The sequence below is a fragment of the Plectropomus leopardus genome, chromosome 7 (assembly GCF_008729295.1).
Source record: "Plectropomus leopardus isolate mb chromosome 7, YSFRI_Pleo_2.0, whole genome shotgun sequence".
Taxonomy (NCBI): Eukaryota; Metazoa; Chordata; class Actinopteri; order Perciformes; family Serranidae; genus Plectropomus; species Plectropomus leopardus.
The window spans coordinates 6,112,244-6,139,201 of NC_056469.1; the positions used below are offsets into that span (position 1 = coordinate 6,112,244).

Sequence of the window (26,958 nt, forward strand, 5' to 3'; positions counted from 1 at the left end):
CTCAACGGCTTCAGCCTAAACGTCATCAGTAAACACCAACGCGGCTTCCGTATCTCTGGTGTTGCCTTTGGGTCTATTGGAGATTTGCAGTTCATAGCTCAGTGCACAATTTCAAGGCAAAAATAATGACAAGCGAGATGCTGAGAAGTTTCTGCAAACTAATAATAATGCGTGACTGTGTGGAATGTGATATTGAGAGGGCTGACTAGTGAGGTCCACATAAAAAACCCTGAAAGCATTAAAGCAAGTGTTGTACATTGTCCTTCCTGAGTCCGTTGTGAGTGTAGTAGAGCCATTTGGTTAAAAAAAAAAAAAAGGAATATCTGCATATGGCTGGTGTTTCAAAAATATTTGTATCAATATTTCTAACCAATGTGTGCCTGAGTCAAACCACTGACCTCTTAATCGTAAGGATTTACGATGAGCACATGAAGGCACCATTCTACGTAATACTCGTCATTTCTGTCGCACGCCCAGACCCCTTGCATGGCTGTGGAGGCTCACCTTTACTGATAGAGCTGAGAATGCGCTTCACAATGGGCGGCTCCTAAATAGTATTTATATGTTGAAAACTTTTTCTTTTGAAATGTCAATTTTTTATTGTTATGTCTTTGGCAATATTTACATCTGGTTTATTCCAGCAAGAACAGAAATTCTCTTTAGATACCAGACCAAGACCTGCACTGTAAAATCTAACAAGTTGATTTTACTTAACATAATCTGTGAAACCGACTGCCTTGAAAAAGGAAAGGAAATGTAATCATTAATCTTAATTTGGCTCTGTTTACTTTATATCAGATTTTGAGGTTTACTTAAAATTTAGCTGTACTCAATTTTGTGAAGTTGTTGCAGCTTAAAAATGACAAGTGAAATTACCTTGTTCTTTTTAAGAGTTTGTCAGTAAACCAGGTTAAATCTGATTTAACTTAATTATCACAAAGAGGATTTTGACAATGATAAAGTTGGGAAATGTAAGTTCTGTTTTGTTAACATAGTAATAAGAATAGTCTATATGACTAATTTGCAACCAGCAGAATACAGATATAGCCTACAACGCAGTAAACATGGTAACTGAAATTGTTAAAACTTATAAAGATTGATTTAATTAAACCTGTCATTTTAACATTGCAACTCAAAAAAATAAAGTCAACAATTAGATATAGTAAACATAAAAGTTACATTTAGTCACATTGTTCAAGGCAATCCGTTGCCTAGATTTTTGATGTAAAATAAAATTGTCAGATTGGGAAAAGTCAATGAAAGTGAATTATTAAGGCTATAAGAGATCACACAGGTGATATGCCTGGTTTCTGAACAGTTTATTGTGAGCCTAATCCTATATAAATATCTGATCTAAGTATGAGATGACGTTTTTTTACATAATGTTATGCTGTTGGATGCTCAAAAAAGATAGCACTGTTATTGGAGTAATAGGCTAACCATGATCAACCTATGTGGTGGCATATTATATAGACAATGAATACTTATTGCTAAAGCAGCAGAACAATAAAAACATTCAACTTTTCCTTCATTGTCTTTTTTGGGCACCACGGGTGAACTTGGAATCATAGAAATCTGGCATATAGACAAAAAAAAGAAAGACTGTGGAAGACAGGGTAAGGCTCCATCATTAATTCGCAATAAAATTTGGATACACCACTCATATCTGCAGCCAATGGTTTCAGATATGTGTCTCTTAACTCTTTGTTTCTGCAATTGTTAATCACTTAATGGCCAGATAGCTCATAAGTCACAACCCGCTAGATCAAATAGCCTGCATCCAAATGATTGAATAATTCGAAACCCTTTGAAGTCCATATAGTTTATAGTGAATTTTTGTCATATCAGGGTCGATTCAAAGTGATTTGATACTGTGACATTAGAGGCACAAATAAGCAGTGGATGTGTGTGGCAGGCCGCTGAGGGTCATATGAAGATCATATGAAGTGAGAACAGCGGGGCTCAGAGGCCTCTCAGTGCAGACTCTCCCCTGTCTGTTGGATAAAACTTCCTGAGTACACAGTCCACATAGGCCGGTCACCGATGGACTTCACCATGTGACCATCCACTCTTTGCCAAATGCGTGCATGCGTGACTGTCATTATATTGAAATCAACTCAGGCCGAGATGTGCTATAAAGCCACAAACAAAGTACCTGATATCATGTTATCTGTCTCAATTCTGCGCTAAGACAAGAGTCAAGACTGGGTTTTTAGTCTAGTTAATTGATCATCCTAAAGCCGACACTATATAACTGAGTCATCGGGTTCAATCTGGCATGATACCTTTAATTTAATTTTAGGTTATGCCTTCAAAGTCAGTAATAAAATAAGAATAAAGATCTATAGTTTGTACTGTTGTTCGGTTCAGATAATGTGATCCTTGTGAACAGATAACATGTTTTTCCACTACAGAATAATTTACATAATTTAAGGTTATGCTATTCGATAAATTTGAGTTCAATGATCAGTTGCTTGTCGGTCAAGGTTTCCACAAATAATAATAATGACAATGATGATAATAATAATAATAATAATAATAATAATAATAATAATAATAACGATATATATACGAATTCAGACGAGCTAAAAGACTTTTGCTTGTTTAAAGATCAAGCCCACCAAAGTACATTTGTCTGGGGACTTATTGAGAAGTGTTTTATTTTTCGTTTTTTTTTTCGACTAAATATTTTCATTAAACATACTCGTACATCTTTGAAGTTGAGCAGGCTAAAGGTGCCTTCAGCGATACATTATGAAATCATATTTAGTCTTGGGAATTTGTTTTGTTTATTTTAGTATTTAAGTTGATTCGAAATTGGTTAACTATAATATAATATTTTAATCCAATCAGTCCTTCGCAGGATATAGGCTCATACAAATTTCAATACAATGGTTAGGAGTAACTATCTTTAAAAAAAACTCTCTTATGAAAATATTTGCAAATAAATTAGTGTTATTATTATTATTATTATTATTATTATTATTATTATTATTATTACATGAACATCATCCATCTTATCATATTTGTATCGTTTGCAGGTTTTAATTTTTAGTGATTAGGCATGTTGCCTATTTCCACCGGAATGATTATTAAGCAGCACAGTTATTATTTTGTAAAAATGAGCTCGTTGAAGACTTTGCACCCTGTCGTCTTTCCATTCAGAAAATAATTAGGGAAAGCCTGCAGTGCGTTATGAAGCGGGCCTCGTGGCCTTTCAGCAGCAATTGAACGCCGTTTTAAATCATCTGTTGTTTCTGTAACCATTTGTTCCAGACCCTATTTTCGAACCCATTAAATATAAATGCTATTTTTTCAAGCAATTAATTGCGCTGTCAGGTGAAAATGAGGCTTTTAAACGAGTCCTCAGTAGCCAATAATGGCTGGTGAAATCATGAAACAACAGGCCCGAAGGCCAAGTTCCACACACAGGCAGAGATGAGGAGTGAGTCAGAGGAAGAGAATCTCACTTTGTCTTCACCGACTGATAAAAGATATATATATATAAAAATTATACATCATCTTGTTCTGCACAGGCCACAGCTCTGGTGGTTAATATTCAAGCGTTTTTGATCCCACCACAATGGCCGCTCAAAGGTTAGTTGGATGAAATCCAAATCTTGGAAAATGTATTTATGTGGGCTACAGAAATTATCCAAACCAGGGTGCTCAAGCGTGGCGTCCAGAGCGCGCGCTCAGCATTTCCCCTTGAACCTGCTTCTTGTGTTATTCTGTATAATAATTATATTGTGTGAATTAGCATTTAAACAATCAACACACTATAGCTCAAACAGGCCCACATTTTAATTTGCAGTAATGCTGTAAAATATGTAAATGCACAATAAAAACTAGCAGTGTGTAGGTCTGAGATAGGGGCTACAAGAAAAAATGTATTTAATCTTTATTTTTAATTTTTTTAGTCAAAGTGATGAATTAATGAAACTTGACGATTTCTCCAAATAATTATTTTGTTGACAGCTTAGACCACTTTCATCTGCTTGGGTTAAATTGCTGTCATTGCGCTGGTGACTCCTTCTGCCGCTTTGCGAGTCAATTATGATATCAGAGGTGATGCAGATAAAGACATGTGATATGGCTGCTAATGCGGCTAATATAATACTAATCAGCCTCTGTACACTCCAGATATTGAGGATAATAATGGAGCTCAATAATTCTGAGACTTACAAAAAACACTAACAGGTGGATGGTGGATAATTTTGCTTAAAATGATTAACATTTTGTTTAATATACATATATATATATGATTTTTAATTAATTATCATTATAAAAAACACAGTTTATTCTACATTTCAATGAGGAGACTTGTCCTGAAAGACATTCCATGGTCCTTCTGCTAATCTGATATCTGCTGGTCCACTATAAAAAGCCCAACACTAAGCTCTCACTGCCTGCTGGCTGTAAACATATAGACTATAAATTTGATGGCCATGGTAAACGGTTTCATCTAAATATTGCTTTTGGTCTTTAACAGTGTCTCTCATGTTTCAGGGAATGAGGATCAAGAAATAAAAACAGAGCAAATGCAAATGTATCATGGAAATATTTATTTCTAAAATACAATTTAACATACTTTAAACTTATGCATGTTTTTTGACAACTGTATCATTTCAAGGTCAGACAAGAAAAATAAAAAAAAAAAAACAACAACAAAACATTATGTACATGGTCTTGATATTTACAGGTGGTATGAAAGCTGGACGTGGCCATGGCTCCGCTCACATGCTGTCCCGCTTGAGATGCAACCAAATCCCAGTCTTAAAATGCGCGGCAGTTAACGTGTCCTGATTTGGAGATTGTCTTTGAGCAAAAACAGTCGCTGACTTGTCTTCCTGCGTTTTGTCCGATTGTTATTTTGTTAGTCTGTCCAGGCTAGTAGTCCTGATGTGGGCTGTGCGTCAAACTGTGCCGTCGCAAGTCACAGTTGCGCCGAAACACCTTTCCGCAGCGGCCACAGCTGTAGGGCTTGATGTCTGTATGGGTGAGAAGGTGAGTTTTCAGGTTACTTCTTTGATTAAAGGTTCTTCCGCATGTGGGGCATTTGTGGGGAGACTCCTGTTTAGATTTAAAGCAAGCAAAGGATTATTCCCTTTAATTGTATATACGTCTATAAATTGTAGCTTTCAGTCATCTAAATAAATCCACTTTTGTGTCACTAATAACGCTCACGGATTTACACAAATCATTTTCATATGTGTGTCTCTCACTCACATTTTGGTTTTAATTTGGTAATCGGCCAATTGTTTTGTGAGACTGTGAGCCCCGTGCATGCAGTAGACAGATACGTGAATTATGATCATAACGGATATCATTCAGGATAAAATCATGATGACTGTTAATATTTCCAGCTTACCTGCATATGTAAGGTTTTATGGACGGCTAGAGTTCGAGACTGACAGAATCCTTTCCCACATTCTTGACATTTGAAGGGTTTTTCCTTGGAGTGGATGTATCTGTAAAACAGAAATAACACTTAATCAAATGTCTGCTCATGCATGCATTGGCTTGTGGCTCTTACAAACCACTGAGTCACAGAGTGAAAAATCTCTACTGTGCAGCGAGCGTCCAACATCATGCGTAAAAGTGCTTTAGCGCCCTCGTGGAGAAAATAATGGGAACAGCTTGTTATCATGTATGTTATGGCAAAATTAAGAATATATTTTTGATTGCATGTTCCGAAGAGATAATTAAGAGAAATACATCTATCTGTGATTTAAATCATGTGCAAAATCAAGAATACTGCTAGGAATTTGAGACCCCCCTCCCCCCTCCCATTTTGAGCTTGTGCGTAATTTGGTGAGTATCTTTCTAAAAAAAAAAAACCCGTCTTACCTGTGATCTCTGAGATGGTCTTGCCTTCTGAAGGCCTTGTGGCAAATATCACAGGTATAAGGCCGCTCGTCTGTGTGGGTCCTCTCGTGGATGAGGAGGTTGTAGGACTTGGTGAAATGCCTGCCGCAGAACTTGCAAATAAATTCCTTTTTAGTCTTGGATGGGAGCCTGCCCCGGGTGGGCTTTCTGTCCGGGGACAGCTTGCTCAGCTCGGAGATTGTTCCCCCTAGTCCCGACGTCAACTTCACCAGATCCGCAGCTTTCGGCGGGTCCTCCTGAGTGGCAGCGAGGGCCAGGTTGGCGAAGTCAAACCTCGGCCTGTCCTTGTGCAGCGAGGGGATGCCGTGCGCAACGGCGCCTTGTTTTGGATGGAAGAGCTGCGCCGCGGCTGTGAAGGGTAACGCTGGGAAGGGAATTCTCGGGTCCATCAAACCCTGGGCGGCTGCCATCTCTGTGATCGTCGACCTCAGTCCTTGAATGTGCGGGTAACCAAGAGTCCAGTGGTTCATGTGCATGGTTTGCACAGCGCTCAGGCCGTACAGTCCCTGCAGCTGGTCAGCAGGGAAAGTGTTGACGGCCTGCAGGAAGGAGTAGTTTGTGAGCTGGAGGGCCGGGTGCAGGGGGATCGGAGCGTGCAGGGCTTTGCTCCCCATCTCGGCTCAGACCTCTGCAGAAGACACGGTGATAACCCTATGGGCAAAAATGGAAAATGATGAGTGCTATGTGTAAATATCAGAGCCTGTGGTAACAAAGGCAGGCAAATTGTGACCTTTATTTATTGACCATGATACAGCAGAAAACACGTGTTTGACTATTGACTACTGTTTTACTTAAAATGTCCTTCACAAATAGAGTATTATATTTTTTTCTTCTAACATAAAGAAATTGCTACACTTAATATATATATGTATACAAATATTCCAACTCAACATGTTATCATTTATTTCAGGAAAATTATATCGGCCTATAAAAGAGATTTTATTCCCCAAGTGATGAAAAGACAATCATTTGTGCTCATATTATGGCACAAATTAGTGACTTTAATTTTTAACCGTTTGTACAAACCCATGGAGCTGATAAAATAAACAAAGAATCTTGGTAGGATGTAGCAGTATTTTTCTTTCCTTAAAAAGTGATGAGCAAATTCCTGTTTGTCATCAGCAAAACCACAGAAACTATAAACAAGTATTTTACGCACGAGCAATAACAAAGCTTGCCCCTAAAAAAAGGAGATGCGCTTCAAAGCAACATTTTTTTAAAATATATAACAAATCAGTCATCGAAGCTGTAATTACATTAAGTGGGTGTAAAAGACTCATATGGCTTCAATTAACACTGTAAATTGCGTATCCAGATCCCTGCGAATAAATCACTAAATCTAACACGAGGTAATTAGGAAAGACACGCTGTTGTTTTTGACGGTTGTAGCTGGTGTTTTACAATGCTAAACAAGTGCTCTGCATGTAGGTTTGTACAAGTTTGAAATTTTTGCAAGCACGGATCTGTTATTATGTGCATGAGTCAGAGCAAAACACACACAAATGCTGGCTATTGCCCACAAAAAAGTTACTTTAATCTCTGCTGGAAATGCATGTGCTTTTTATTTCCATGTTAGCCAGTTAATTTCATACGCCTAATATTTAGCTTTTAAGTCGATTTTATTTCATGCTGTATGTTTTTTATAATAAGACGAGTGTCCCCCTGGGCGAGAGAACATAGCAAATATCTTCAAGTTATTTTAGTTTTCTGCAGAGCAATGTTTGAGTTAAATAAGCAGCTACCTATAGGACAAATAAGGTGAAGTGACTGCCAAAAAATAAAGGGCCTGGTTCCATGTTTGAGGGAATGACAAGTTTCCCACATAAAAAAAAAGAAAACTGTAAGTTCAAGACTCCGGATGGTGAAAGCGGGACTGGCAGCAGGCCAGCGGCAAGCTGACCTTTAGATTGGTTGAGAATGAAAATGTAAAAAAAAAAAAAAAAAAGGAGGTGGAAAAAACAAAATTTTCAGTGCTTGGATAATAAAATGTTATTCTTGGAGCTGTTTTTGACAGGTCAGACCAAATCATATTTTAACATAATCTGTCACAAGTCTGCCGAGCCTGAAACTTTCTGGAGATTAAGGCATTATTCACACTTGCAGAGGGAAAGTCCTACGTACATGTTAGCCAGAGGGCTGCTCCCTTGTTTCGGTCAGCTCGTTACATTTGTTACACAGATCTTTGAAGTCTTTCTGCTCTCCTTTTACAGGCGGGGATAGGGTTAAATTTAAGTTTGCACAGGTGCAACTTAAGTCACCATGCAAGGCACTTGTTGTTCTTTGCCCATGTGTACAACTTTGTTCAACCTGTTCTTCTCTCAGTAACCTTTGGACTTCATTTACACTTGACAGCAGTTTAAGTGCCCTGCCATGTTCCCTAGAATCCCTGACAGTTTCTTTTTTGGCAGGTTTTAAGTTTCTATAAGTCGTGACAAGTCTTTACATACGCGACAGCTTGTTTCGGCAATGTTACGCACTGTGGGCAGAGAGCAGTGATGTCAAAACGTGGGTGAACTATGACCCTAAGATGGTGATCATCACGGAGCAATAATCACCTCCAGAAATAACTTTTAATTCAGCTTTCGTTTGTGAAAAGCTCACTTTTATAAGCAGTTGGATCTCTTTGGTTTCTAGCGCAAACTGTAAAAGTAACAACGTGTCTTTAGATAAAAAGTTCTTAACACGTGAGCGGAGTGATGTTAGTTCCCTTCCTGCAGACACACACCCTGCCAAACAGAATCTTACCCCAATAAATAGCTGCCAAAGGTCCTGCGTTATGTCAGTAATCCACAGTAACTATAGAGGCGACGAGCTCCAATAAAGCGCCGCTAAAAGTTCTCCAAGTTCCAAGTCCATGAAACTTTCATGTAGCCATGCAGTCGGCTGTGATGTCTCGGACCTCTGCAGAGATGTGACAAGTTGTGAAAAGTTGTGGAAAGAGGCGAAGAAGTTTGGAGGAGAGACAGCAGCAGCGTGGGAGTCCCGTCCGGAGCTGGGGCTGTAAGTGTGCGTAATGCGCACCGGTCCTTCACTTTTCAGGGCTCCGGGGCTCTGCAGCGCTCAGCCCGCCCTCCGACACGCCTCCACCCCCCTCCTCTATCATTAACTCCAATGTTCCTCCTCTGTTTATTTGTGTTTGGATAGCAACTAGGGCTCCAGACCATAGTAGAGAAGCGTGTTCAGTTCAACCTGCCTCTCTGACACCTCTCATATACCATACAGCCAAGGCTGATACCTTCTTTTGGAGACGCGATTGGAAGCGCAGGAGGAAACCCTGAGCGTTTTTTTCCTCCAACTCCACGCTTTTGAAAACGTGCTTTTGGATACTCGAGCAGTTTACAGCTTTTTTTTTCTTTCTTTGAAACCATAGATTCCATTTGCGACACTGGGGGACACATGCAAGAGCCACCACATTAAATGGTTTTATTTTTTGTGGTAAGATAAGACCTTCTAAGGTTTGAGAATGAAAAAAAAAATCACACTGAAATCAGCAGCATGGAGAACAAATAACAAGTACACAGTTAACGCCTCTTGTAGTCTTCTGATAATGAGCTGCCTTTTTTTTCCTTTTGTAGACAACAGTTTGAAAATACGCATGCAAATGTATGAAAACACTTAAATAAAATTGGCTGATTACATCATCATGAAAACGTCACACAAGTTGCCTGGACAGTTTTACCCGTGTAATTCACAACTAAACAGGCTTGTTACCACACAAGTCATCCCACATGTTCTGCAAAAATGAATTTTATTCTATTTAACAAATTGTGTGCAATAAAATAAGACTAATATATTGATGGATTACATTGAGATCAACACCTTTTTGTTCAAAAAATATAAATAAAAACCGGTGTCAGTCTTACACTGTCCAACCTTTTTATTTATGTAATCTCTTGCAAATGACAGAGTATATGAGATTAATTTAACTGCTCTTTGATTAGATCGCGGTTTGTTTCTGGCCACTAATTACATGCAAAGTAATTAAGACTTCTGACAGCCCGAATCAAAAGTTAAAGTGCGCCCCTTTGAGCAGCACACACACACACACACACACACACACACACACACACACACACACACACACACACACACACACACACACACACAGAAGTGTCTTAACGCACACCAGCAGGCTGTTGTTTTTGAACGATGATATTTATTATTATTAATTTAAAAATAAATCAACCAAAACGCAAGTCACCGAAAAGTTAATTCAATAATAATTTAAATAAAAAAAGATTTAACAATTTAAATATGATCTAAAAAAAATCTGCTATTTTTTGTGAAATGTCTAAATGTTAGGATCATTATTTGTGTTATATTCCTTAATCTTGTTTTTTCCCCTCTATAATTATCTTATAATTTTACTGTGCATTAAAAAACACAGGGAAAACGTAAGTTTTCAACATGAATATGCAGATTGTAATGTTCAGTACAGCAGGGCTGACAGAAGTTTGCAGTTGTTGCAGAGTTGGTCTGCAGCGCCGCCTATTGGTCCTTTGGCAAAATAACAAGCGGTTTCCTCTACTGCTGTGTGTTTGCGGCTCTGACAGCACACTGTCTGTTGGAGCAACTTCATATTTTCCAGCCACATCGCTAACAAAACACAACTTTAATAAAAACGGCTGCTTCACTGTGGGAATTAAAACAATTTAAAATAATGAATATTTTGAATACAACAAGACATGCATCCTACTGAACGAAAAACAGTAATAATGAAAATATATTTAAGTATTGCCATGGATCATTGGAGCTTCTGATATATTCCAAGTCTTTAAACCAGAGTTAATCAAATAAGTTCACAGTCACAGTCACAGGCACACCTCCGTTCATGATATGAGCGATATCAACGAAACTACATAAGACACTCAGTCTATCAGAGCTCGTGTTGTCTAATTTTCGTTTTCTTAGAGCTGCAGAACATTTTCTGCACCCAACATGCTTGTGGTTTTCGTTCGGTTTCACATCATTCAGGCTTCTATAACTTCACTGTCAAAACACTGAGCACTGCGGACAGATTAGAAGACATACAAAACCCAACATTTTTAACATCAGGGAGACGATGACATTTTCTCAACGTATCCTTTTCAGTAAAATTTGGAGCAATGTAAATTGCTTTTATTTATTTATTTTTGCCCTCGGAAAAAACGCCACCAAACAACGAATATATTTTGAAATATATCTTGGGCTGGTCTATAATTCAACAACAAAACAACAACAACAAAAAAAAATCAATCAACCAGTGTTTTATTGAGTCGCAATTAATTAAAATCATTCCAAACATGAAACATATTTTCTGCGAGGAAAACACCGACTTCCTGTGGAACCTAGTCCCCCCGTAGTTAACAAAATCCACAACGAATCATAATTCTTACATGACATTGACTTATATTTCTGTGGTGCTCCCCATACATTTGATAGTAAAATTATTTGACTCCATATTTCTACATTTTATGGCATCCTACTCATACATTCCTACATTCCGACAGAGAACAACGACAACTCGTGTGTGTGTCTTTTTATTTTATCTCATTGTGCTCGTATCTGCTATAATATCACAGTTAAATACTTAACCATATGACTCAGATAGTCCATAATAAATTCATGGCGACCCGAAAACACGGTAGAATTTTATCTCCTTTCTCCTTACAGGACATTTTTTTTTGTGGCGGCCTCTAGAATATAGTTTTTATTTTACAGTTTCACCAGTGTGTGCTATAGGATTACTGTATTTTTTTTAATAGTTGGGGTAAAGTCGGAGGCAGTGAGTTAGTGCCTTGCCCTTTGGCCCTGCCCTGAGTCCCCTGCAGCCGCCATCATTCTCTATGATAATCTGACTCCCACAAAGTATCAGTGTTGCAGCTCAGTGCAGCTGCCAAGCCTGTAATGGCCGACACTCCTCTTCCAATAACACTGAGTGACAGAGCACAAGACTAGCACAGATTATTCATGAAGAACCAGAGAGCTTGCATGGATTTTCACAAAAAAGTAAATACATACAAAAGATATGAATTTAAAAATCTTCCTGATGATGATTCTAAGATGAGAAATAGTGTGTAATATGACAGTCTGGTCCAGTGGAAGTTATGTAGAAACACATTTTTACATGTCAGTCTCCTTCAGTTCTTCAGAAAGCTAATATTGTAAAGTATATTTCCCTTGCAATATATTTTCTTAGGGACAGAAATGAGGAAAATTAAAAATCTGTTGACCTGCAGATAAGGTTGGAACCTGTTTATTGCTTTGCCCTAAAGTGGATTTGGTTTACCCCCTTGTACACTACTGTTCTCTTCAATTGTTACATGATGTTGATGGTTATTTATTGATTTGTTGTTTCTCATGTTAGATCTGTTCATATTGTGTTTTTGTTTTATTTTACTTTCTATCATTTGTATACTTTATTATATGTCATTCCATGTATGAAAGGTGATATATATATATACAATTTTGTAATTGTTATTGTAAGATATTGTCATATCCGTCTCCTTTAATTGCATTGTGCTTTTCAATACAAATTCACAGTCCCAGCTCCCGTAATTTCATTAATCTAATATGATAATATAATATTCAGCTGCAACATTTCAACCTTTATACATCCTGTTACATTGTTTTAAAAATCTCCTCCTTACCTCTGTGGGGTCGTTGTCAGAAAACGTGGAGCTGCTGGCCTCTTCTGGAGTCTGTCTGTTTGTCTCTCTGTGTTGCTGTGTCTCTGTGCATGTTGACAGACAGGATGTCAGGTCCATACTCTACGAACAGGGGGAGGTAAACCTGTCACATCTACCTACCTGCTGTGGTTTCAAACCCCCCACATCCCCACCTACACTCTCACTCATCCTGTCCCACAGCAGCTCACAGGATGGCTGTTTTTCACTCAAAAGAGACCCCCAGAGTCATACTTTCCTCCGCCTCACACTCCTTTTACCTGAAATTGCGCACTTTTAAAGAAGGGGGTTATGCCTCTCTTGCCTCATGGGTTGTTATCATTTGAGAGTGAAACAAAAACTTCCTTTGTCTTTCTTTTTGAAGTAAATGTGTCATGAATTAGGTACAGTGTACTACAGATATGATATTTTCCCGAGACATAATTAACATTAAGTGTTTAAATAGTAAATCAGCAAATATTTTAAATTATGAAAATTAGTAATTGGATATAAAATAACATATCTGCTAGAACATTATTCAGCTGTTATTTTTTTTTTTTGTTAGTCTGTCAAGTTGTCTTTTTACAGCACTAGTTTGGTTTAGGTTCATTAGTTATCCTGTGGTGGTTTTCATCTTTTGGGTCACTAAAACTAACTAAGTTAAGTCAAAACTGCTTTCAAGTCTTTTCATGAAGCACAAGGAGTGTTGAAATAAGTTTAGCAACCAGGGCCGTAATCACCTGTTTAACAATGTTGAATCCATTGGAATACATTATAAATTCAAGCCACACATTCTGTGATCCAAACTTAAAGGAGGATGGAATCTTTACAATTCTAACAGCTTAACATACCATTTTAGAGCATTAAAAAAATATGATTGAGGACTGCAAAGAACTAGTGCACACACCATGACTTTTAACTAACATTAAAAAAATAGACACACAAACAAAAACAATCATAACTGACAGTGATATAACCAACATAAGACTCATGAAACCAACTTTTATCACAATTAAAAGCAACAAAACAGAGAGAAAATGCAGTATTTGACACTGATTGTACCTACCAACACAGACTGAGCAACAGCCTCTGCTGGGATATGGCAACACCACTTGGACAAACCAAATGAAAATTGCAGCGCACAATAATACCAGAACCGGTAATAATTATAGCAATTAGTTTATTCATGATTATGAGTACATTTGCTAACAATTATTTCAAACATTGGTGCATAGTTCCCTGTTGTGGCATAGCTATTTTTTTCTTTATATATTTTTTAATCAATATATCAAACAGCGTTTTGAGCATATTTGAATACTAGAAGGGTGAGTGTGTGTCCCAATATATATTATACTAACTGCCTATTTAGCAGCTAAATATATAAAGCTCGGTAGACTTATTAGAACATACCATTTATCTGTGTTATTGTGCTTTTCCTGTGCTTTGAAAACATCTAAAAAACCACTATAGATGTTTTTATAGACATAAAATACTACAATTTATTTATATATTGTATTTATATATTGTATTAAATTATTATTATTATAATTATTAGTATAGTATTATTAGATTTATTTTATGTGGTTTAAAATTAAGATAGCACCTAAAACTCCTCTTGGCAACATAATGCTGTTGTCAAATTGTTTTTCTGAATTGGGCAAATAATTAAGGAGAATTACATGATAAAAAAAATAAGGTGAAAAATATATGAAGTAAAATATATTTCCACCAGTTTAAACTGAACGCATGGCCTAGTTAATTAATAAACTGTCTCAAACTGGTTTGAGAAACCAGACAACAATGACACTCTACAGAGCCTGAGTTTTCTGGACAGTGCAATACTAACTGCAGTTCAGCTGTGACAGCCACATGCTGTCTTTCTGCTTTATTGTGCAAGATTGCCCCCTATTGGTTTACCCTCAAATTACTACTGCAAACTGTCATGTTGTATTCTCATAAACTGTGTCATTCAGTGACGAGTACATCATTATCAGTTTTTAGTAGTACAACAAATATTCGGAATGGGACAATAAATAACTTTTATGATAATTCTCCAACATGCCTCACATTCAACTCCTCTGCTCTCATAAATGAGAAATGTTAGTTCTATTCCACTCTGTTTTCTTGCATACATGTTTTTTTTGGAAAACTCATACCCTTTTACTCTCGAACTGTATGCATGAGGAAAAACTAGATAGACTTATCAAGTGTTTGTGTGAGCAGGAACAGGGGGACTGGCAGCGTGTCGGGTATATACACCACATTCCTCCGGTCTCCTGCATAATCTCTTCTCCATCTGCTGTCCATTGCCACTCTCCTCACTGGTCTCCTGCCATCTGTTTAACAGTGCTCGGCACCTTTGCGTGACCAAATGCCTCTGCTCTCTGCAACGTCATCCACTTTGCCAGAGAGCCATGGAGAAAAGAAAACCGCCATGATATCGTGCTCCTTCAACCAATAAAACCCACCAGTTAATGCTGCTCAAGCCCAGCACCAAATCCCATTTGTCAGCAAATAGCTTCCTCTGGTTGTCTGTGCTGGCCAGGCGCTTCTGTAGAGCCCCCTGCCATTAACATGACATCTTTAGTTATTTGTTGTCTGGTCTGATGGTGAGCAGACTGAAGAAGCAGTGAAAAGAGGGAGCAAAGAGAGGGATCTTTGGATGATCATAAATGTGCCTCGAGAAAGGCCCAATATGACATCTGCCCTCGGTTGAATTATCGGCTTTAAATGATAGCTTGGTAGTCTAAAAACCAACACTGGCCACCTTATAGTAGTCCATTCAGTTCAATGGAGTTAACGCTACCTTTGACACACTCTTCTTTGGGTCAGTTTGCTTTTAATAGGTAGCAAAATCCACAATTAACTCAGATTTTAAGACAACAGACTGTAAATAAGCAAGAGCTGTATTTAAAGTGTCTGCTGTGCCTGTGGTGACATGGACTGGTGGGACAGGGCAAACATTTTGAAATGGAAGTGTGGAAAAATGCTAGATGGAAAGGTTTTTCGAAGAAACATGGAAAAATATATAAAACAAAAGCAAGAAAGAAAGACAGAAATGAGGGATAACTATATCACTTCCCAGTCTATAACAACTGTGTGCATGTGTGTGTGTTTTGGAGAAACTATGTATATATGTATAAAAGCCTGCAGGAGAGCTGGGCTAGGTGATCAGTATCCTGCAGGCCCCCAGCCTACTCAGCTACAATATAGGCAGAGAGGGTCATATCAAACTGTCTGGAGCATGCACTCCCAGCTGTAAGATCGCTGCATTTTTGCATTGTTATATGCGCTCGTCATGAAAAAGGTATTTTCTCAAAGCATGTTCCGAAGCTCTTCACGGCTCAGCTGTGACAGGCGTGACCTTTTTTGTTGCCGGGCGGGGATTCTCAGGATTCAGCTGCTCTGCTGGTGTAAGGGGGCTGTGGTGCTTTTTTAAAAGGTGCCTTATGCCTTATTGCCCTCCACACATTGCATCATGCCTGTTTTGCCTCTTTTCTCACTGAACGCTGACAGCTCAGTTTACTGGCTTAGCTCAGTTTAACTATGAATCCAAGATATTTTTTATGTGGAACCTTTCACACTATTGTGAAAAATAATTCTGTACTTTTTTTTCCCATTTGGAGGCCATGGAAGTGCACAGTTGAAGCACACTTTGTTACTTCCAAGAATGTAAATTCATAGCTTTTTAAAAAAAATATTAGACCTGGTTTATTGTTGATAATGGAATTCAAATGTGATTGCAAGCATATCCATAGAAAGATGGCTATGTTAGTTGTATATTCTGCATAAATATTAAAGGAATAATTCAACATTTTTGGAGATACTGAAAAGACAATTTTATCTTGTGGGAATGTGAGGGACTATTTTTTAGTCTGGCATACAGGAACAGATTTTCAGGGGGACGCAGAAGACATGTGATCCTCAATATTTTTAACATGCACATTTGTTGAACCAAATAAAAACATGAGAGCAATGGAGGACTTCTATTTTGACAGAATTAAAGACATCTACTCCCTTTAATGATGCATGAATGGCAAAAATTGGAATGTATAAAAACCCTATAGGTGTAGATTTGGGAAACGGGATGCAGGGGACACATATCCCTAAATGTTGCAACAAATGTATTTATTGTCCCCTGCAAAAAAAGTAACAGAGGACTTATAAAAAAAAAAGCAAAAACAATAAAACAAAAACCAAAGCAAATTTCATCAAAAATGGATGCAGAAGAGGTACACATGTATGTACAAAAATGAACTACAATGCAGGAAATTAAGTATTTGATGTAAAAAAAAAAATGTTCTGGCAGTTAAACTTCTTATTCATATGTATCCTCCAAAATGTTGAAACGAAACCTACGTATGTCCTTGTGGCCAGGAGCAGTGACTTCCTGGAGTCTCCAGGAAGTACAGGAATAAAACACACAAAACACAGACAAACAAAGTAAAACCATCAATTTTGGATTAAACAAATGAGATATATTGTGTTAAATGGTGAGCTTTAGAGGTACTGGTGGTTAATTTTAGTTGTATCCAGTCTTCTTATTTAACTCTCAGCAAGATAACAAATAAGACAGTCTCTCAAAATGTCAAACTCTTGCTTTGAAAAAGCTGTCAGTCTCAAAAAAACATGTCATTTTGCTGTATCTCCTTTGCTGCCGTTTTAGCTTGGATTCCATTGTCTACTACTACTTGTTATTGAAGTTGTGACTTTGTGGGCCCCAAAGCGTCAGAGCTCCGGGTGCAACTGTTCTTGCCTGCACTCCCTGCTGCTGATCAGCTCCTGCTGGCGAGGTGATGGACAGTAAAACCCTCCCAGCACCTGTTTCCTGGCCAGACTCATGCGCTGTTAATAGGCTGATGAGAGACATTAACAAAGTTACTGCAGCACACTGGAAGGATAAATCAACAGAGCGGTGGAGTGTCTGATCCAGTCTGTCAGAAGTGACATTTTTAAAAGGTCCCGGTGACTGCTGCATCCGTCTTGTACCTGGGGGCGAGATGGAAAGATGGAAACAGAGCAAGGATGGAGTGGTGGGAGTAAGAGATGGAGAGGTTTAACAGAGCTCGGGCGGAGAAAGTAAAGGAGAGTGTGAATGGTAGAGAGATGGAGAAATGGAGGAATGGAAGGAGGGATGTTTGAAGAAGCAGTGGAAAGATGTGAATGGAAAGGGTTTATGTGAGGAACGGAGAGAAGGGCTATAACATGTTGTTGATTCAGACTACTTGTCATACTTTAATTAGGCCTCCTTTTAACATTCCTGTGATGTTGTCAGATGAGGAATGAATAATGCAATAGACCCGGTCATTTTCCCACATCAACAGCAACAACAATAACATTCATCCTGTGTGATTTCATATAATTTCTTTATTCCCCTGCCTTCCTCTCCCTTTGTGATGTGCCAGACGTATGCACATTACAAAGGGAGTCAGGAAATGGCTTTCCACTTAAAAAAAATGAGAGCAGATCTTGACACTGTTACAAGAAGGACCTTTGGCTGTGAAGGACTGCTGGGACTGCTACTCCGCAGGCAGGCGCTCTTCTCAGATTCTCATATGAGCAAAGGACAATCTAATTAAATTTATCCACAACGGGCTATATTTCTTCACCGTGTTATCATTATTCCGCCAGTGAGTCACTGAGATGTTATTATTATAAAAGGCTGAAAATGTTTCCCGCAACACTAAAAATATCCCCTTTGGATTGAATCCAACCTTGTTGCTCCTCTCATTTCCTCACGCTCTTTGAACTAAAATAACATCATTTTCTGAACGGATTCTTGTGTTATTGATGGATTTATGCTCCGCTGTGGTTTGAATTAATAGCTTGGAGGCCTGTATGGTTGCATTTAGTGTGTGGCATGCACAAACACACACACAAAAACACGCTTTCAGGCGATTTTACACAGTCAACTCGCACACACACTGAGTAAATGTTAATGTACACAGGTGCAGTCTTTAGGGAGGTTGCTTTTGCTCTCTCATCAGTCACTCGTAATCACTTCCCTTCCAGCCCAGTAAATCACCGTCTTTTACTGATGCATTTATAGGATGCATGTTCACAACTTGCAGCCGGGGAAAAAGTTTGACCACCACCAGGAATACATTGTAAGCTTCTGCATCCATACAGTCAATACAGTCATGCAGGCGAAACACAGACAGGAAATATTGTTTTATAAATGTCTACTTAGTTTCTGAAATGTATTTGTGCTTTTAATAGGGTTTTAAGCTGTTTACGACATATGGGTGAGAGTGGAGTTATTGGTCAAAGGGGGGCTCCTGGGCGGCTGTGGATATTGGCAGGTTGCACGGCTGCACCAAACTGGTCGTGGGGAGGTCCCAATGACCTGTTTTATACCAACACTGGTGCTTTGTCGTAAAACCAGGGGGAAGTCGAGTCACAACTCGAGTATTTGTTTGAAGCGGATGGAAAAAGTCCCCCTGTGGCAAGAGCATGTGAGTTTGCTGCTGCGTCTGATGGGAGTGGCAATGCGCAGAAAAACAACTTTTTCTTTACATAGACTTCACATTAGTGCCCAGGTTCTGGTAAAATACTCCTAATACACCGAGGAAAGAAAACCACACTCCCTTCTTACTCTTTTGGATGGAAACAGTCTCCTGTCACTGGTGTTTGAATGCTGTAATTGGACGTTAAGGGGCTTGCAGAGAGAGGTGTGATGTAGTGTTAAAACTGCTCACAAATCACATATTTCTCACCTCTGTGGAGGTTCAGATCCTGGCTGCGGCTCTGGCATTCCCCGGCCATACCACTCCTATCGCATTTTAAAATTCACACAGCACTGTCCTGAATGAGACAGGTGAAGAAAACTGTCGGCTCGGAATGGTGTTTCAGTAGATTTAATATTTCCTAAAAGCCTTGAATTTTACCTGTCACGTAGCGAAAAATGTGTCTCTGCGTGTACAGTGTGCGTCAGAGTGATGGATGGTGTAAGTGTATTCCAGGATTATGTTCATGAAAGTTAAAGGGCCCTGGGGTGGGTCTGGGAAGCACATAATCTCAGTCAAAGTGCTGGGCTGGATGAACCAAGGCTTTATTATTAAACACCTATGAGAGGCCGAGAGCCGGTGGAGGCCCCTGCACATCCAGCTTAACACTCTCCGGTGGCTCTCATCACACGTCCTTGCCATTTGGGCATGAAATTAAAATGCTTCTCAAGAATCCATTTACTCCTAAGCATGAAATAGGGGCTGCATTATTATGCATTGATACATTTTGAATGGGCAATGTGCTGTCATTCCATCTTTCCAGTTTTTTTTTTTCAGTAAGTGAATTTTATCTTTAAGGAGAGAGTATTAAAAAAAGGCAATAGTTTTGGCAATATGTTTCATATTTGATGGTCCAAGTGAGAATTGGCTATAAATGATGTGGTATTGATTTCACATGTGGAGTAGGACCATCAGGGCTCCAGCAGGAGAAAAATGCAGTACTTGGGATGTGCATGGAGGGCTTGCTGGAGGCTCTAGGGGCCTGGGGCCCGGTTCCTGAGCTCTGGGAGCCGTTAAAGATACTATAAAAGTTCCAAATTCACAATTATTCTGACTTTTTAGATTTATAAATCTCTGCTAATGCTTATGGTGGATGTATTACTGGTTTAAACATGGACGTTGATTGCTCCTCCGTTGGTAACAATGCACTTGGTAATTATAAATGAGGCCATAAAAACAACATATTTTTATAGGATCTGGCACAGTAGATTTGGTAGTACATAGTGACTTGTGCAGGTCAGTTTGAAAGGGATTGAAAAGAAGGTGGGCTAGATACTGATATATAAAAAATCCTTCCATTCACTAAATAGATCACACATTTCTTGTGATGTACCTAAAGATAATTATCACCTGACTCAGGGGTTCCCTTCAGCTTTAAGGGGCATGCAAGTATCTTTCAGCTCATTGTTTGTTTGTTTTTTTTTGGCCCACATGTTTTTGTTCACTCTTAAGGCCTTTGCACATCAGGTCTGTATTTTTGTATACTTTTTAATTTTTATCTATTTATTTATTTTTTTAAATCTGTTATCTGATAAAATCGAAAAGATGCAGAAAGATGCACTTGTTTCCTTGCTTTTTCTCCACAGGAGAACCAAAGAAGGGTTAAAAGAGCAAAAAAGAGTAATAAATATTGGACTTACAGGGTAACCAGAAACCCAACTTCAACTGAATACTGATGTTGCTTCATGTCTACTGGATGTGTAAATAGGCAACAGTTTGATAAAGCAAGCAAGCTGCACCCCATTCCCATGTTAAAATGTCACACTTTACAGCAGAAATAAACATGTTTACAGTCAGGTAAGAAATGGTTTTGGCCTCTATAGCTACTTTCAACATTCATGTCAACTGCACAGGGGGTGAATTTTTACGTCACTGACCTGTTCACATTTTATTAAGGCTTAAAGTTGTGTAAAAGTAAGGGCGTGGTCATTTTGAGTAACAGAATGTCTGTGAGGTGCCATGCCAAATCCTTCCCTCTTGCCTCCACAGCTCCACCTGATTGTCCAAATATGGTCACTTCTGGCTACAAAAACCAAGATGGCGATGGCCAAAATTCCGAACTCAAGGCTTCAAAAAACGTAAATTCACAAACCAGTGGGTGACCCTGCAGTGGCTAAATCAATTATTTTTATGCGGTCTCAAAGCTTGTTTCTATTGCCCCAAGTGGCCAGGAAATCAAAAAAGTTGCAGACAACCAGGGGATCAGGATGTCATTATTACCCATTGCTCTTTCTTAGTTGAATATAATGACAACCTTGCTCAGATTAAAGTTCCCTCCTCGTAGACACAAAGCTTGTGATGTCGGCTTGTGCTGCAGAGTCGAAGTACAGCAACTTGTAACTTTGGCACGATCCAGCTGGCCTGGACTGGGAAGCTGGAAATGTTTACCATGGTCCACATGGTTAATTTGTGTGTTTTTATTTAGCTGTGCGTATCTGGGACTTTTGGTTGGGGGTGGGGGTGGTGGAATAGCGTCAGCTCTACCTGAACACGGTAGAGCTGATGAGGGGGGCAGCAACAGTCAACAGATGCTGTCAAAGTGACCGCAGGGAGGAAGCAGAGACAAATGCTCCTCATTACAGCACTGACTGCAGCCCAGTGGCCCAGTAACCAGCAGAAACCAGCTCCATGTCTATGACTGTGCAGCTGGAGATCAGCTGATCCTCACTGGCTTCACTTACAGTCAAGTCCCATTCACTTCTTCCTCGCTTCAGCTGAAAAGGATACATTGTGGCAGCCATTGTTGTACCAACGCAGCAGAGATGCTCAAATTAAATACATGATGCGGAGGCGTTTGTCAAGGCTACTACTGTTGCAGCTGTTGACTAATGACGACTCAATTCAAGCTATGATTCCTATTATCGCTTTTAAGCCATTTCTACTACACACGCATGAAAGGATGCATTGACGGGAATGCCAGGGACACTCCCAAGTTGGATTTTGCTTACAGTGCAATGAGCTAGACCACATCCGAGGCGAATTTCAATGGAATCAAGCATTTTCTGGACAGTGTCCATTGTTCATCTGAGAAACATAAAGACATGGAGGAAAATATGAACAGATTAAATTAAATGAAACCACATGAGATGCATAACTGACATTTTCAGGCCAAGTGTGGGTAACCAGGAATTCACTTTTATAAAATCATTATGATCAGATATCGAAAGTCATATTGAAATGACAAGTGTAACTGCAAGCTCAGACTGAGCTGACTTAGATAGACTATTTGTCAATTCAATGAATCATTTGTCCTTTGATCCAAGGATCTAATGATTATGATTATGTCAATATTTAGAAGAGTTATATAAAAACATGAGATACATCTTTTCTTTCACCCCAAGGCCATAAAGGTCCACTGTTTACGATTTCTGGGGCTTCAGGGGCATCTAGTGGTGAGGATGCAGATTGCAACCAGCTGAAACTTCTCTTGCTTAGAATTCCTTCAGTATTCATTTTTCAGGAGGTTTTGACAAGGAGCCGAATTATCTGTCTCTTCTTCTTCCTAACAAATGGACCCAGCAATTTAAATGGGGTAAAAAACACTGAATAAAGAAGTTTTACATTAAAAAGACTGTGTTTTTTCTATGATGTTTGTCACTAGGGGCTGCTACCTGCGATGGCTGATGGAATTGGCCCTATTTACAGCCATTGTTTGGTTTTGTCTGTTCTGGGCTACTGTAGAAAAATGACTCCCTATGTAGATAGAAATGGCTCATTCTGAGGTAGCCAAAACACAATGATTCTTATTTTCAAGTGATTATGCACTAAAGAAGATATATTATTTTAAACTTATTACATTAAATTCCATTTCTGCCAATGTAGCCCCTAAATCCTACACACTGGGCTTTTAAATACCTAAAAACATCAATTATGCTTCTCAAACTGATTCTGTTTGTTTCCTCTGTCTTCTTATTTCCAGCTGGCTCCTGTCTTCTATATGATAAATTGGGTGATATTATTATTCATTATCTCAATTATCTTTTCACTCACCCCGCAAGTGGTAGAAGTTCATTCATATGCTTTGTGTTACAGCACAAAGTGGGAAAAAACACATTTTTTTCCCCAGCTTCTCACTGACTGAATTACCAGCACAGTGCAGTGTCCATTGGGGTGATTTCATTGGGCTGTGAAACCAACGTGAGCAATGTTCCTGACCCCAATCAGGAGTCAGACAGCGGTACAGGGGTCACCAGGGGTTACATCGGGCCCCTTTGGATGGACAGGAAGGGAACTGTAAACCTGGAAAACCAGGAGCCCGAGCTCCATGTGTTTACCTCGCTGCTTTTACAAGTGATGTCACCACGTTGTAAAAAAATACAGTTCTCAGCGGCCCCGTCCTTTTGTTACTATTTGAGAGAATAAACACGGGCTAAGTGCATGGAGAGAGATGGAAGCGGAGGGCTCCGTGGCTGGAGGGTAGGGGGAAGCAGGCTCCTGTGGTGCATGGTGCGTCCAAGCAGTTGAAGTGGGCTGTGGGGATCTGTAACTGTCCAGGTGCTGCACGCTCGGGCCCAGCCTCTGCCGGCCAAACCCTTCTCACTGGTGAAAAGGGAGGTCCTACCTATAAATATTCAGCCATCTTCCCTTTGCAACAGAAACAAACACACCAACTGCTGATGATCTCTCTGGGCCCTTCACTGTGTGTCCACATGCATGTGTGAATGATAGTGTGTTTTCTCTCCTGAAATGAAAGATACAGTGAATCCCCAACTTCAGTGTCTAAAGTTCTCATTCAAGCTCCTTTGGAATTCCATAAATATTCAGCTTCCACTTCATACCTCTGCTTGCTTTCGTCCTCTTTACGATTCTGCCTCGCACTAAAGGCCTTTGTGGTAAATTCTCTTTACATAAGTCAAAGTAGCAATGTGTGGTATAAGTGTTGCCGTATGCATACAGGCAATGAAACAGCTTGTGTTTTATGTGAGCTCTCCTTGCTCACACAGCTGGGTGGTTGCTGGGACTGTGTTAACCTACAGTGCCGGGGGTCCCACTCTGCACTGCAGTGGTGTAAGTCAAGCTAAGCAATTCCAGCCCAGCTGCAAAGGCAGGAATTGCACAAAATCTGGATATTCAGATACTATAGAGGATACAGAGACGCCTCAGCTCCTCAGGACCTTTCTGCATTCCTTTTGCTGGGAATCACAGCTTTAAAAACTCCTGTTTGTGCTGCATTTCTGTATGGCCCTGAAACCCCATCTCTCTGACAGATGATGTCACACACACCAACAAACCTGACCATTGGAATAATGTAGCAAACCTTTATGCCTCTCTGGTCATTTTTCTGATGAGACCTCCGCTGTCTTGCAGCGTTGCTCCATCTCTTGCTTCATGTGTGCTTGTATGGTTCCTTGGCTTAGACTTTTATTAGCTTTTCCCGAGCCTCAAAGAACTTGGCCCGGCCTGGTTCTCCCCGGCACTTTCCCACTAATGAAGTGCACATTCTGCTGGAGCGTTTGGCCGAGCCCAGTTCCTTGGCCATCCCTTAATGGGAATTTCCCCTTCTTCCATGCATCCGTGCCTGCCTCGCTCTCTGCCTCTGCCACTCTGGTGTGTGTGACTCATGTCCTGAACAGGCAGCCATCAGCCAGGGGACGTTTGATTCATAAACCGTCTTACACTTGTTTGCCACTGTTAGACTTGTTGGCCGACTGTCTGGGCAACTGGCTGACTGACTTGTTAAAGGGCTAACTTATTGCCGGACTGGGTGGCTTAAAATTGGATGCAGGTTCAGAGGCGGAGACACTGAGTGACGCTGGGCAGTCAACTTCACATAAGTGGGTTTAAGTCAAGAAAACATTCATGTACTCTGACATAGATGTAGATTTCACAAGGGGCACAGGGGACACATCCCCTTCAATATTTAGAACATGTGGATTTGTCCTCCACAATAAAAACATGGAAGTAGCAGAGGACCTTAATGAAATTGTCATTATACCTTAAACGGATGCAGAAAAGGCATAACTTGGTGCATAAAATAAACTAGAATGGGGGTTAGGGTTAGGCAGGAGACACCCTGTTTCAGATGTTCCATCACAATACTGAAATGAAACATACGCCCTTGCACACTGACATATTCAAGACGGCACTTTCAGGGACTTTGACGCTGAAGCTGCAGACAGCCTGCGCATTTTCCAAACTTGATCTCTGACTGCTGAAAATAAAACCGGCTTTGATGGATGAGATGATTTCAAACATGACTGCTTGCTTCCACATGTTTTACAACTACTAAAATTAAGTCGGACCACCAGTGACAGCACCTGTTGCTCCACAACTGAAGGCAAATTAAACTGCGCAAACTGCCGTTTTCTCCATGCAAGCCTCTCAGCGTCTGATATTTTGGAGTGTCTTAATCACTGGAAAAATAATCCTTGTATGTTTTCGTTGCACAGCTCAATGAGGATGAGATAGTCTACATCCTCAAACCAACCTTGAAGGGCCTGTACTATCTGCATTTTATGAGGAAAAATCCACCGGGAGATGAAAGCTGGGAATATACTCTGTGACAGGGAAGGTCATGCGAAACTAGCTGGTTCTGGCCTGGCTGGACATTTGACGGTGAGCTTTGATTCCACTGGGCCTTCCACTCTCTAAAAGTCAACATAATAAAATCAGGTCTCCCTTGGAGACTATGGCATATGATAATCATTTCTGTCCGCAGTGGTTACACCGCTATTAAGTTAACCTTTCTGATGCAGAACAACAGGCTGGGAGCAGTATAATTTGGAAGTGTTTATTTCCACACAGTCTTTGCTTACATTTTATGTCCAAAGAATGCTGTTGGGCAGGCAGTTCTCAAGAAACTTTTACAGCCCCTCATGAGCTTTAATCTTGTCAGAATCTAGGTCTACCGTAAGAAAGCACTCCGGAGCTGCCAGAGAGACAATATGTTGGGGATAGAAGACAAGAAGCTAGACTCTTCAGTTAATTCCCATTATGAGCCGTCGTCTTGTTTCCAACAGAAGTTTGTGGTTTGGGTGCTTGCTGCTCACTGAGGACATTTTACTTTTCCCACACTGGTGTATCTTTGCAGCTCATCTTACTCCTCTTGTCGCTCCATGGCGATTGGCTAGCGTTCCTCTGAGGGGGGTCAGAGAGCAGCTCTCTGCTCCCTGTGGGTGGTTAGACAGGGGCGAACTCTTTGTTTCATGAGGAAGGAACAAACTAGCTAAATGATAAAAAACAGAACAATGCGCCCAAAGCTTTGTGTCGCAGTCCATGTGGAGTGTGCTCAGAGCTGCAATTGTTCAAACCCCACCCTGGCAAGCTTTCACTCTGCGGAAGTTTCCTAGAGCAAGATATTGAATCCCTACTAGCTCCAGGAGTGCTGCTGTGTGGCTGACCTCTGACCTCCCTGTGGAGGAGGCCAGAAGATATAAGAGTTCCCTTCAGGGACCACTATAAATGTCACATAACTGTTTTTAGAGACAAAATAATCAGAAGAAAAAATATCACTTAGAGAAAACACAAAACAATTTATCTTCATCAGCACCCCTTTTGAATTAAAGGCCATTTTATCCTCTAAAGACTCTTGGGATGTTTCTAACTAGAGCTGATGACCAGTGCTTGGAGGTCTGTCCCCTGGTTTGGAGCTGAACAGCTGCAAATGGGCCGAGCCTGCTGCTGCTGGCTGGCTGGGTGGGTGGTCCGTGGTCTATAGAGCATAAGTGCCCCATTACTTACCTGGCTGCATTGTTTTACTTTTTGGACACTTAACCGTTTTTGCTAAGCACTTGATGATTTAAAGAGATCCATAAAAACTGCGGGACCGTGACCCTCAAAAACCTGTGTTGGCTGGGACCTAGGTGGACCGAGACATTGGGAACAAGGTGCAGCTATAGGGAGGGTTTCAATTTAGTGTGGCTGGAATATATATAGTACAATAAACCATTTTAAACCTCAAGTTTAACACATGTAACGCA

General features: G+C 39.9%; 1 protein-coding gene across 3 annotated transcripts; it reads right to left on the reverse strand.

Moving 5' to 3' along the window:
• Window positions 1-4,550: 4,550 nt before the first annotated feature.
• Window positions 4,551-12,588, reverse strand: osr2 (odd-skipped related transciption factor 2). 3 transcript variants are annotated; one of them, XM_042490214.1, is made up of 4 exons: window positions 12,519-12,588; window positions 5,851-6,540; window positions 5,372-5,471; window positions 4,551-5,073 (listed from the first exon to the last, which is right to left on the reverse strand). In XM_042490214.1, the coding sequence occupies exons 2-4, from the start codon at window positions 6,501-6,503 to the stop codon at window positions 4,891-4,893; spliced, it is 936 nt and encodes a 311-aa protein (XP_042346148.1). In that variant the 5' UTR covers window positions 6,504-6,540; window positions 12,519-12,588; the 3' UTR covers window positions 4,551-4,890. The 3 variants fall into 3 exon arrangements, with proteins under 3 accessions (XP_042346148.1, XP_042346149.1, XP_042346147.1); XM_042490215.1 differs by lacking the exon at window positions 12,519-12,588 and adding an exon at window positions 8,635-8,872 and having other exon boundaries at window positions 4,551-4,991; XM_042490213.1 differs by lacking the exon at window positions 12,519-12,588 and adding an exon at window positions 8,635-8,872.
• Window positions 12,589-26,958: the final 14,370 nt, after the last annotated feature.